At 43.5% G+C, this 12216-nt stretch overlaps 2 protein-coding genes across 2 annotated transcripts; one reads left to right on the top strand and one right to left on the bottom strand.

The window, feature by feature from the left end:
- The first annotated feature begins 4372 nt into the window (after positions 1-4372).
- slc35a3b (solute carrier family 35 member A3b) lies at positions 4373-7940 on the top strand. Its single transcript, XM_052046142.1, has 8 exons — positions 4373-4434; positions 4548-4775; positions 4940-5094; positions 5447-5569; positions 5690-5864; positions 5984-6102; positions 6565-6698; positions 6858-7940. The coding sequence occupies exons 2-8, from the start codon at positions 4574-4576 to the stop codon at positions 6949-6951; spliced, it is 1002 nt and encodes a 333-aa protein (XP_051902102.1). The 5' UTR covers positions 4373-4434; positions 4548-4573; the 3' UTR covers positions 6952-7940.
- A 277-nt stretch (positions 7941-8217) lies between these two features.
- Positions 8218-12178, bottom strand: fam78ba (family with sequence similarity 78 member Ba). Its single transcript, XM_052046143.1, has 3 exons — positions 11486-12178; positions 10561-10840; positions 8218-9857 (listed from the first exon to the last, which is right to left on the bottom strand). Exons 1-3 carry the CDS (start codon positions 11857-11859, stop codon positions 9615-9617), a joined length of 897 nt encoding a protein of 298 aa, XP_051902103.1. The 5' UTR covers positions 11860-12178; the 3' UTR covers positions 8218-9614.
- Between the last annotated feature and the right edge of the window lie 38 nt (positions 12179-12216).

Raw genomic sequence — 12216 nt, 5'->3', positions numbered from 1 at the left:
GTTTCATTTGTACCCTGAAACGCGATGATCTCATTTGGACATTTGTCTGCGCGACACACTCCGCGATCCAGATGGGATGAGATCTGCAATATCCAGATGTTGCAGGTCTCTTGCTCCTTCAGTTCGATGTAGAAATAAAGCATTTCACTTCTGGTGATATCTTATATGAGGCTTGAGAAAGTCCAGTAAGAAAACTGTTACAAGAATCAAGTCTGCTGGAGATATAAGTATGGTCACGTTTCTCCTGGTCTGAGCATGCCACCCTCCGGTCTGGAGCCGTTTTTCAGCCTGTTAAAAGGCTGTTTTTGTGATTCCTTTGGAACAACAACAAATGAATTTCATTTAGAGTGAATCAAAGGCACTTTAAACGATGCCAGGTGTTTCCTGACAATCTATTTTTGGGACCGGCGTAAAATTGTGCACGGCACTCTGCACGGAGACGGATTACACCATATAATGCTAATTTCATGGAGAGGCACAGGCTGGTGGATCTGCGAGTGGGCGGGCTGCATCTCTGCGGGAGTGGGACGACGAGCAGCAACAAGAAAAGGTAATTCACGTTCAGACTGATTTTTCTCCCAGCCCCCATCTAACACGTCTCATCCAAAATGTTATAGAAATTAAAAATATGTCAAAGGTAGTCCTACAGTTACGGTAGCAACTTTTAATTTTTTTAAGGTTGACAGAGACAAAAAAATAGTAATGTTAGGAAAAATTGGAGGGCAGCTCGTCCAGCGTCGCACCTGTTTGTCGTCATATCATTAGCTCCTTTTGTTTTAAAAGACTGCGACTTGGATCGTTGTTTGACTGTCATGGGTTTTTATGTTGTAGTTTTTGGGGGTTTTCAGAACTTTTACTTTACATATATTACTTTGGGTTCTTGGGGGTGTTCAAAAAATATCATCCAAAGGGCTCTCTGGAACCAAAAAGGTCGGTCAGGAACCCCTGTGAAAGAATGAATCCTTAATTGCAGTGGGGTGGAGGCTTCTGGCGCCCCTTAGCGGACATCAATGGGAAGTTCCTTCCAATCCTCCCATTCAGCGTCTCCCTCAAATGTTCAACTTCTCTGTTTTTCCATCAGTTCCCTCTGTAGGCGATGGTTCGCTTCCTCCAGAGCGGCACAGAAAGCCTGCAAGACATGAAACCATTTTAATGATGTAGTATTTACGATACGGAGCCTAATACCGGTGATGGAACTTTGTAACTTTGACAAGAATGAAGGAAATATAACCGACTCTGCTTTCTTCCAGACTGTGGAATGGGCCCGGCGATTCACTCACACAGAGAAACTGCCTGACAGAAACACTGGTAACACAAAAATCAAGAGTGAGTTTATCATGTGTTTATCATATGAGCTGCCGAAATGAAAACATGAAATCTAATGGCTCCAACACGAAATTTCGATTTCGAACATTTTTTTTACCATACAATTTTCTGTCAAAAATTCAACATATCTAATTCAAACTCAAGATGGCGCCAAAATGCCTGATGATGCAGCTATGCCGATTTAAGTCTGAATTAGTAACACACATTTATTTTTTTAACCTGAATATGGCAATCCTCACTGGTAGGACAACGTTGGCTTGTTAATAAGACAAATGTGGCAAAACTGCACAAACTACATTCTTTGAGGTCTACTGGTTTCATAACATTATCCTTATCATCTCCAGCAGTAGTGCAGAGATGTCAACGACTGCACAATTTTGCCTCATTTGTAATTTAGTGTTCATATTAGTATGCTACCAATAATACTTGGACCTTGAGAGGGATGTCAAGTATGTCAAAGCATAATGAAAACGCCATTGCTGAAATATAAAGGTGTCCACTAGATGGCGCCACTGCTCATCGTGTGATTGACGGGAAGGCTTCTTCAAACCGGATTTCAAGAGGGAGGTTCCAACACTGCGTCCATTAAGAGTGTGAAGAACGTCTATGGGAGGATTTGACTTGGCTCCCCATTCAGGATGTTGGTGGCCGGAACTTTTAAAGCTACATTTTTGTCCGAAGAGAAGAGGACATCACTATCCAATGAATGAGCGTCCCCAGAGTCTTTCCCACACACATCAAGGTAACGCTCTCGAGTTGGATGTTCAACAGTTTAAGTTTTCATATGAATTTCACAAAAAGCCTTTTTATTGTTTAAATTTAACGTCCAACCATTTACACTTATTATGTTGCTTATACTTAAATAGCCCTTGTAAAAATGAATATTTATATATGGATATTTTTTCATGATCAAAAAGTCTTTCCGAGCACCATATTAAGAATCTGAAAATGAACACTTCCAAAAATGATTACAGTCAACTTTAAATGTCTTAGCACTGATTTCTTCTTTTTGCGAAAGGGCACCCATTGCTTTCATGAAATTCTATAGGAATGCCACTGGAAGTTGCCTTTGGACCACGTTTTCCTTCAACCTGCACTCATGTTTAAATTTGTTTGACGCTGCCACAAAAAGCCAGGATGTCTGTAGCCAGAGGCTGAGCTGCGCTGTGTTTGTTTTGCGGAGACTACATACACTTGCTGTCCGTTACCAAACATGTTCATGCGGGAACTCAATGTAGTACGGGGACTACTTATATCAAAATGAACTCAACGCATGTCAACAGTTCCTTGGCATTAAGATGCCACTAAATGAAATAATAACAGAGGCGAGATTAAAACCCAAGTTAGAATTTTTCAGCGACGTGCCTTTCAAGCTAAGGTTATTTTGCACGTTAAATATTTTTTTCCTGAGTTTACGTAAGCCCCCAAAAGTCGTAACGGGCTCTATCACTAACCTACTTTATGCGAACAAAGTAGAAAAGCCATTTTATGTGTTGTGTTTATTATGTTACTTTATGTTAACTGTTTTCTTAAGCGCTTTGTTACAGCTGCCGCTGTTGTGAAAGTGCTATATGAATCAGCATGTATTGTATTACATTGTATAACACTTGTAGCACATAAATATGAAACAATTCAATTTGATCCGGCTGTAACTGCGCCTGCCTTCTTGTGTGGAACTCGTTCAATATAAATAAGCACCACCTGCACCTTTTTTACGACCTGTCTGCAACCCACTCATAATGGTTTCCATCTCACTTGTTGAGAATCATGGCTCTAAAGGATTTACATCCTGGTGATGATGAAAGGTTCAATATTTGTCTTGGTCAACTCCCTTTCATGCAAATTACGCCAACAAAGGTTTTAACCCAACTCAACTCATTACACAACAAGCAGGGGTTTGGCACATAGTGATAAATTCTCCCCTCCCAAACAGAGGTTTCAAGTGTTTAAAGGACACTTCCAGTTGAAGTTGACTGTCCAAGTAAACACAAAACAAAAAAATATGTATACTGTATTTAAAACAACCACATGACTTTGCCTCGAAGTCTGCTCAGGTAATGCTAACACATAATGGGAAGACCGGCTCATGAGTAGCATCGGCGCGGTGGTATTACGCTGTCATCAATTAATATGTGAACACAAATTGTGCAGCAACTCACATAGACTGACAATATAACAATACTCACTGGCATATCATAATCTTACGATTTATAGTGTCACTGAAAATAGTCGTGAAAGCCCTCTTCGTTTTATCTTCGTGACTATCCATCTTAAGCTGACCCCTGGTGGCCAAATCTCACACAAGAAGGAAGAAGAATTAATCACAAGGCACAAATTGTTAAATTATTTACAGTCTCTTGGATTATGTTAAGTGCTATTTTCCGTGTGTTAAAAAGAAGTACAAACATTTTTTGGGGGTGTGAGGGGCGAGGCTGAAACTGATTACTTTAAAATCTGTTCTGATAGTACAGCACAGTCGCAGAACCAGTGTTGTTTTTAACATGAAAAGGGAAAGTTTGATTCAACTTCTTTCCGGATCCCAAGTGCAATTTAAAGCACTGTTTACATTTGTGAACTATTCGTCATGAGTTAATGTGCGACAAGCGCACTGGAAAGTTTAAATATTCTGTGGAGTCTTCCATCCGGCTACATGTTAATATGTGCCGACGGAGCCCGTGTGCGCTGCTTCACAGTCACAGTGAGCATTTTTTTCAATGTATGGAAAGAGATGGAGTGAGGGGAGCGTTTGTTTGGAGGTACATAAACGTAAACGGTACACACGGGGGATTGTGTGCTACTCAACAGATCTGCTCCACAAAGAGGTCAGTGTGCATACGAGCCATACCTCTTATTCTGTCAAAATGCTACTTTAGCCTTTGAAGTCTTGATTGATTTATTCATTCATTCATTTGCTCTGGCCAGCAGGGTAGCTCTCGCACCAGATCTATCTGCGTCACTTTACACCAAAATCGAACGATGAAACGGGTTTATGCCATGAAAGAAAACAGGAAAATCGAACTGGTTCGTTTTACCTGTTTCACAGCATGGCGGTAATTGGCACGCGGTGGATGATAGCCTGGTGCACATTAAAAACACATTCTATTTTATGTAAGCAATGTTTTGAACATTTCGTTGACAACACAAGCGGGGATGCCCCTCCACCCCCCCAAGATGATGGTTTTGTTTGTTCTTTTTTTTACTTTTCCCAAAATATCCTCCAGAATCTCCCCAGGAAGAGTCTCCTGTCATGATGTCCCCCACGCATTCTAGGAGGCTGAAGTATCTGTCTCTGGGGGTTCTCGTGTTGCAGACCACCTCGCTGGTGCTCACCATGCGCTACTCGCGTACTTTGAAAGGAGATGGCTCCCGCTACCTCTCCTCGTCCGCCGTCGTGTCCGCTGAGGTCATCAAGATCATCATTTGCACCCTTCTGGTCTTGATGGAAAAGAGTGAGTACCGGTACATTCGTCTCTCGTCATGTCGCGATTCACTTTATATAAATATAATTTTATATTGCGGACGGTGGGACCAAAAAATTGTTGACATCTACGTTAGTACCTGACTGTGTCTTCACTCCGCGGCGAGCTGACAAGACTGTCTCTGTGTCGGGTAGATTTCAGAGTGCGGGCCGTGAACCAGCTCTTGACGGAGGAGATTTTGAGTAAGCCTCTGGAGACCATGAAGCTGGCCATTCCTGCAGGCATCTACACACTGCAGAACAATCTACTCTATGTTGCTTTATCCAACCTGGACGCAGCCACCTATCAGGTTACCCATGTGCCACTTGACTGCAACAGTGAACCCTTTTGAGAGCTGCATATGTGTGAAAATGTGTCTACTGTTTAAGTACGGAGTGCTTGAGCGCAAATGTTTGCACACTAAATGACAAAGGACAATTTGGTGGCTTGTGAATGAAGTACAGTACAAAAAATAAACAAATTACCACTATAAAATGAACCTACAGTCATTGCTTTCTGTAGGAATAAAAAGCAGGATTGAAGGGGATTGCCATTCAATAGTCTTATCTACTTTGGTCCAAAGATAAAAGAAAGCTTGTCCAAATCACGACTAACTAGATGATCCAAGATAGCATAAAAATTGTGAGTTGTCTTTCATATAGGTCACGTACCAGTTGAAGATTTTGACCACAGCGCTGTTCTCCGTCTCCATGTTGGGCAAGAGGCTGGTTTCCTATCAATGGCTGTCCCTTATCCTCCTCATGGCTGGTGTTGCTTTAGTGCAGGTCGGCAGAAAACCTGTAGAAACACTCGGGCGTAGCTTTTAAATATTCTCTCCTCACTGTAGTCGCAAATTAATCCAACTTTGTATATATATATATTTTTTTTTGCTGAAACCCCTGCAGTGGCCCACGGCATCTGTCGGCGATTCAGAGGAAAAGGTTCTCTCCGCCAGCTTCCAGTTTGTAGGTCTGATGGCTGTGCTGACGGCATGCATTTCCAGTGGCTTTGCTGGAGTTTACTTTGAAAAAATTCTCAAGGAGACGAAGCAGAGTTTGTGGGTTCGTAACATACAACTGGGTGAGCACACGATTCCTTTGGCAGCGGCTTTTTAACAATGAAGAATAGACACTTTTGTGTGTATTGTTTTTATGAATGTGAAGTACAAACATCAGCACATGGTCAATTGTTTCCTGCAGGTTTGTTCGGGTTTGTGTTTGGTACACTCGGAATGATGGTGTATGACGGCGAGCGAGTGGCACAGTCTGGAATGTTTCAAGGCTACAACAAGATCGCTTGCACAGTGGTTGTCTTGCAGGTAGGAGAGTTCACTTTTTCCTTTTCTTCCTTCTGCTTTGGTACTTCTCTTTGATAAAGTACGCCCTGCTTTACAAAGTATTTGTTGAATGATAACGAACCTCCCTCTCTGTCTATTTAGCTCGCTAACTAGCTAGCTAGTTAGTTAGCTAGCTGTCTATCCAGCTAGCTCGCTAGCTAGCTGTCTATCCAGATAGCTAGCTATCTGATTATCAGGGAATTCACCCGAACATCTTGAATTTTGAATGAAAAGAGTCAACTCAACTCAGAAACAAATTGTCTTTTGCTGATCAGCAAAGGGGGTGAAGTTCCTCGAAGGCAACACAAGTCGTGTCGCCTCTCACATCGAAAACCCCACCTTTGCACCCCCGCTGACCACTGTTTATTCAATGTTCAGAAGTGTGTGTGTGTGCGTATGTTCCTCCCACAAGTTGCTTTGAAACACTGTTTTGTGTGCACGCAGGCTTTGGGAGGCTTGGTCATAGCTTTGGTCATTAAATATGCCGACAACATTCTGAAAGGGTTCGCCACCTCTCTGTCCATCATCGTGTCCACGCTGATCTCATATTTTCTGTTGCAAGACTTCAACCCGACGGGGTAAATACATGCATGCTAATGACACAAGCATTTGAGTGATTTGAATTGCAAATGGACTGTTGAGGATGTTGTCGTCTTAAAGTCTGCTTCCAGTTCCGACTGTATACGTGTGTTTGTAACACGTCTATCACCCTTTCTCTTCCCTCTGCTGCTTGTCAGGGTGTTTTTCTCAGGGGCAGCATTGGTTATTGCAGCCACATTTTTGTACGGCTATGAGCACAAACCTGCCAGCGGCAGCGTTGCAAAAGTATAAAGGAGAGAAGACCCACTGCCAGCAAAACGCAAACGGAGCAGGACTCTGTGGATTGCTGTGAATTGGGGAAAAAAAAAAACTATTACCGACAATCTGCAATGACTCAGAACAGATATGCCCTTGCATCACTGCAACTTTGCCCAAAGAATGAAAAAAAACAACAGTTGTTGCACATCCATACATACATTGTGAAATCAAGACAATTGTATAATAAAGTAATGTGGTAGACTATAGAGATAACAGGACTTGACTGGATATTTCAATTTTATCTCGAAAAATCTTGGCTAAGCTTCATTCCAGTGGAAGAAAAATGCCTTTGAAAGATCCAGGCGAAAAAAAATATCACATATTCACATAGTTACTAATTTCCAAATTAATGTTTTTGTGTTGGAACAAATTAATTCAAGAGCTCGTAAAGTGAATTCAGATATTTATTTCTCCACTGTATAAGAACTGCCGGCATTTTTTTTTTTTTTTGCATGGCTATCCATCCATCCATTTTCGGGAAAAAAAAACGCCTTTTACCTGGATGCCACAATCTCGAGACCAGCTTGATCTGTTTCATTAAATTATAAGAATGTGTTTGCGCCATTGTCTACTATTGTGGGATGAAGCCGAGCCAACTCCCCGACAATCGTAGTGGCATCGGGCTTGACATTGCGGAAGCAGAAATAGACTTAGGGAGTCCGTACATGTCATCTGGGCGAGCAAAGTGTGTTAAAACAGGCGAGCTGCAAGATCTTCCCTTGCGGATGATGTCGTCGGTCACACAATTGACCGCCGCCTTTCACCCATAACCGTGTGTCCATGTGCTTCGACTTGGTGGACTATATAGGCGTAAGAAAAACGCTCGATGCGCGAACATATTTGATCTGAGAGTTGAGAGAATGGCTTGATTTTGCACGATTCTGAAGGCTCGTTCTATTTACTTACTGCATTTATTTTATTTATTTTTTATTGATTAAAATGTTACAGGCTTGCTGACAACACTCTTCACTGTGTTATATGAGATTTTTCATTATCACTTCACAGACTTAACTGAGCTTTGCTCTGATACTTCAGAGGTGGGGCCTATTCTCTCTCTCTTACACACACACACACACACACACACACACACACACACATCATTGAATATTTTGAGAGTTGTTCTGTAGTTCCAGTGCACTCTGAAAAACCCGAAGCGGTCTCTATAGCAACAGACAAATGTTGCAGTCGCGGTGCAGCAACGCGATCCACGATGAATCAATAAAGCCTGCCATAGCATCCTTTGAATATTTACATGATTGTAATGGCCATTTTATTCAGCAAATACCCTTACAAATAACCGAAGATGATAACAGAAGTGAAACTGATCTTTTTTTCAGATTTGTTTTTTTTTTATACACTCAGACAACCTTTGCATAGTTGTGGCCTTCAGAGCAAATGAGCAGGTTGGAATGGAGGTAGTGTGTGCTTGTGTGTGCTGAGGTGGACCTACAAGTGTGTAAGGAGGCAGATGGGAGGATGAGACATGAACCTGGAGAAAAGCACAGATGGAGGAATCGGCCATGTGGCTTGTTTGTGGAGTGGCGGGCAGAGACGTGGACAAAAGCGCAGCGCGAACGGGACCGGAACGGTGACACGGGAAGAGGCTCTCGTTGGCGATTATCCACACAAAAACCACTGCTACACAGCAACTGTGCCATATGTGAACAATGATTTTATCATTGTCAGAATATGTTCTGCTTTTTTTTTCAGGAATTCCACTCTGAAATAAGAGGAGGAGAGTCAGATTCCCTGATTGTCTGGAAATACATTAGATGTACCTTGCACGTAGCGCTTGCAAGATGAGCTGGCCTGATTAGGCCCACATTCCCTCGACTATTTCAGTCATTTCGTCTCATTTCACATGTAGCAAATATGACGTGCAATGACACTTTTGTTTTAAATTTGCCATCTGACACCGTTCTGTGTCATTCCCAGCGCTCCCGTTCGAAGCATCGTCAATAAAATCCTCAATACGGTCGCCGATGCGGTTACAATTGGACACGAAATGTTTCCCCGATGAAGTCGTTGTGCTATAAACTCCAGCAGATGTCTTTTTGTTTGTCCGTTTCACACCGACTTGTCGCAATAATAGTCACGATCTTAACTCAAAAGATTCATATAATACTTAGGTGTCCTAAATCATCTGAATACATTCTTGAACTCTGGTGATGAGTGTGCTGATGAAGGCCTTCGATGGCACTAAAGAGGTATCATCAGCCTGCTGTTTGCTTTTGGACGATGTGACGTCTCGATCACAAAGGCTTTCGGAAATACAAAACAAATGCGAGCCAAACGGCTTTTCAATGACAGTTTTGCTCAATCTCATCGCATGCAATAAAGATCTACATGAGGATGCGGGACGCAGTTCTCGTCGGGTGGGGGCCGGGGGGGGGGGTCGGTCAAATTCCTCTGCCGGTGCATCTAAAAAGAGTTTGACTTGTAAAAACGCTGGCAAAGCTTTCTAATTGCAGCTCTTGGCCAACAAACAACACTTGACGCAACACCAGATCTCCGTCGACTCTTGACGCTTCACGCAACAATTCCTTTGTTGGCTCGATCACCCTCATCTTCTCTTTTGGCATGAAGAAACAATGACTTTTTTTTTTTAATTCTTTTTTTTTGTTTTTGGAAGTCTCTCATTTTGGCGGTATGACGACAAGTGGTGCTCCTCGCCGCGGTCTCCACATTAGCACTTGGGCATCATTGGCGTTCGGCCTCCCCAGGGCGTTGGGAGGGATGGGCTCCTGATAGTTGAGGATGTGTGGCTGCTCCTGATAAGGTCGACCTACCAGGGTGGCCCGGGAGCCCAGCGGCATGTCGGGGTCGACGGCAATGTCGACCCGCATGCGCCACCGGACCGTCTGCAGTACAATCCGTTCCTGAAAAGAGGAGAGGAGGAAAACAACGAGATGCGTCATGCGGTTAGCTTTGTTGAAGCCTTCGCTGACAGTGGAGTCGGGGTATTGACGTTCTGCTAGAGAGCAAAAACCGCCAATAAAAAAGCCAACTTGAACATGTGGAACTTATTTGGGGTCAATTAAGCTACGCTTATAACACGACTTTGAATTTGTTTGCTTCGTTCTAAATACAAACACATGCCAGCTATAAGAGGGTGTGCACAGTTGTGCAACATTATCAGTTCTTTATTTTTACTACAATTTTTTTTAAATAAGTAACAAGTTGCCGTTACACTCGTAATATTCAGTCTCGACATTAAATGATAAGAAGGCTTAATCAGTTCAACCCCCGATTGTCTACATCACTGATGTCAAACTCAAGGCCCGGGGGCCAGATCTGGCCCGCGATATCATTTTATGTGGCCCGCGAAAGCAAATGAAAGATGTCGACTTTCATGATGCTTGCTAAAATCTGTACCAAAATTTAAAATGATCATTTGTAATAAAGATGAGCGATACTGGAAGCATTTTTATGTTATCATTATAGTAACTTAAACAATAGGTGAATAAACCGTTATTCTTGACTTTTTGATAAGGTTTCAATCATAACGGCTAGCGCTAGAGAAAATAGACGGTTGGATGGACGGAGTTTAAGACGAGACGGTTTCCTATTCATTTGTCGCACCTTAGTGATGGAGTTCATGGCCACCAGCCAGGTGATGAAGCTCTGATCCCTGGTGATGTGGGTGAGCATGGGCGTGTTACTGTTGCTGATGGGAACGGCCCAAGTCACGCTCGGGTAGAAGTTGTCGTTCATGCTGACCGTCAGGCGGGACGGTTTGGAGGTGGGACCGGTGAGGGTGACCGTCTCAGTGGTGTTGCCGTACCACGGGTAGCTGACTCCATCCGAGTCGCTGATAGCCTTCACCCTAGCCTCCCGCAGCTCCGGTAGTTCCCAGCTGGACCTTGTGGCAGGAAAAGGAGGAAAAGATACAAATTGGGTGACGTGGATAGCAAAACAAAACCTCCTTTGTGATACGATAATCGGTAATCAGGACTGATTTGGATTTCAAACTGATTTTACATGAATACCCTTAAAAATAAATGACTTGCAGATCATTAGATTTGTTAAGAAACAAAATGGAAGAACACGCGCAGGTGGTGAAGACTTCCCCAAAGCTTTTATGACCAAAGCTGTGCATAACACCATTGACAGTAGTAACTTGACATACGAGTTAAATCTGTTCCTTAATTTACTCATACAGCAAATCGATGCGCCCCATTGAAATGAATTGTAATGCCTTTAATTCATTCCAGCCTCTTTCAAAACAACAACAAAATTGGCAACGTGTTTGTTCATGAGAAAAATAGCGCTTTCTATCATATTAGAATTTAGAAAAACATACAGCAAATGACATAATTCGATCCGCTGTCGTGAAAGCGCTATTTAAATAGAGATGTCATGTATGTTTTGTATAATTAAAAAAACAAAACCACGTTTTGGCACACTTTTCCCTTCAGTTGCGTTGCTCATTCTGCCACCTGGGGACAGTTCAAGTCAGACTGACTGGGGAATTGTGAATGGGGAGTAGAGATGACTGGATACTCACATGCCAATATCAGCATATGTGTTGTAGAACTCCATCTGGGTGCAAGCTTGGATCCAGCCCACCACCCAAGTTTCATTCCGGGGCACTGGTGGCATCACAACTCCCGCCGAGGCCCTGAAGTACGGCGTCTTGTAGCGAAGTACGATGGGCGAATTCTCCTCGATGATGGTGGGGCATTGGTCGATTGAGGCTGACACCTCATACACCACGATATTCTCCCGTCTGATGCGGGGCTTGCACGCGATGCTTTGAATACATCCCATCGTGCAGGTGACCAGCAGAGCGAGCAATAAACAAGGGAGCAAATGACACCTGACCAGCATGCACATCAGTCCCATGCAGGTTACACCCTTGTCTGTAGAACCAGTCACCATTCATTAAATGTAAAAGTGGCGTGCATGGGCAAATACTGGGGGTGACGTGGAGGTGAGAGTGCAGTAGGGACTGGGGAGGAAGTATCACAGATCTCTGCAGCCTCCTCCCCCTGGTGAGCCTCCTGACTGCCGCACTGCCCTTGGCGCTCGTCCCCACAAACTGCAATCCGGCCTCCCCGAGGTTGTTGATGATGATGCTGATGCAGATTCTCCCCCGTGCGTCCGGAGACTCCTTTCTTCGGAGGCTCCTCGATCCTGCTGCTGCTGCTGCTGCTCGGCTCCCGGCTCCGCGCTGCTGTCATGTCAACCGGACTGACAGGTGCGTCAAAAGGAAACAGGGTGTGGGGGGGATGGGGG

The sequence above is a fragment of the Hippocampus zosterae genome, chromosome 15 (assembly GCF_025434085.1).
Source record: "Hippocampus zosterae strain Florida chromosome 15, ASM2543408v3, whole genome shotgun sequence".
Classification (NCBI taxonomy): domain Eukaryota; kingdom Metazoa; phylum Chordata; class Actinopteri; order Syngnathiformes; family Syngnathidae; genus Hippocampus; species Hippocampus zosterae.
This window is presented reverse-complemented; position numbering and strand designations above follow the sequence as displayed.

Excerpts from the sequence above, each read along its gene's own strand:
- slc35a3b (XM_052046142.1), top strand. The coding sequence starts at position 4,574 with ATGATGTCCCCCACGCATTCTAGGAGGCTGAAGTATCTGTCTCTGGGG. Across the intron at positions 4,776-4,939 it reads TCTGGTCTTGATGGAAAAGA|ATTTCAGAGTGCGGGCCGTG; the intron begins GTGAGTACCGGT and ends TGTGTCGGGTAG. Across the intron at positions 5,570-5,689 it reads CTGGTGTTGCTTTAGTGCAG|TGGCCCACGGCATCTGTCGG; the intron begins GTCGGCAGAAAA and ends AAACCCCTGCAG.
- fam78ba (XM_052046143.1), bottom strand. The coding sequence starts at position 11,859 with ATGGTGACTGGTTCTACAGACAAGGGTGTAACCTGCATGGGACTGATG. Across the intron at positions 10,841-11,485 it reads ACATATGCTGATATTGGCAT|GTCCAGCTGGGAACTACCGG; the intron begins GTGAGTATCCAG and ends TCCTGCCACAAG. Across the intron at positions 9,858-10,560 it reads CCATGAACTCCATCACTAAG|GAACGGATTGTACTGCAGAC; the intron begins GTGCGACAAATG and ends TCCTCTTTTCAG.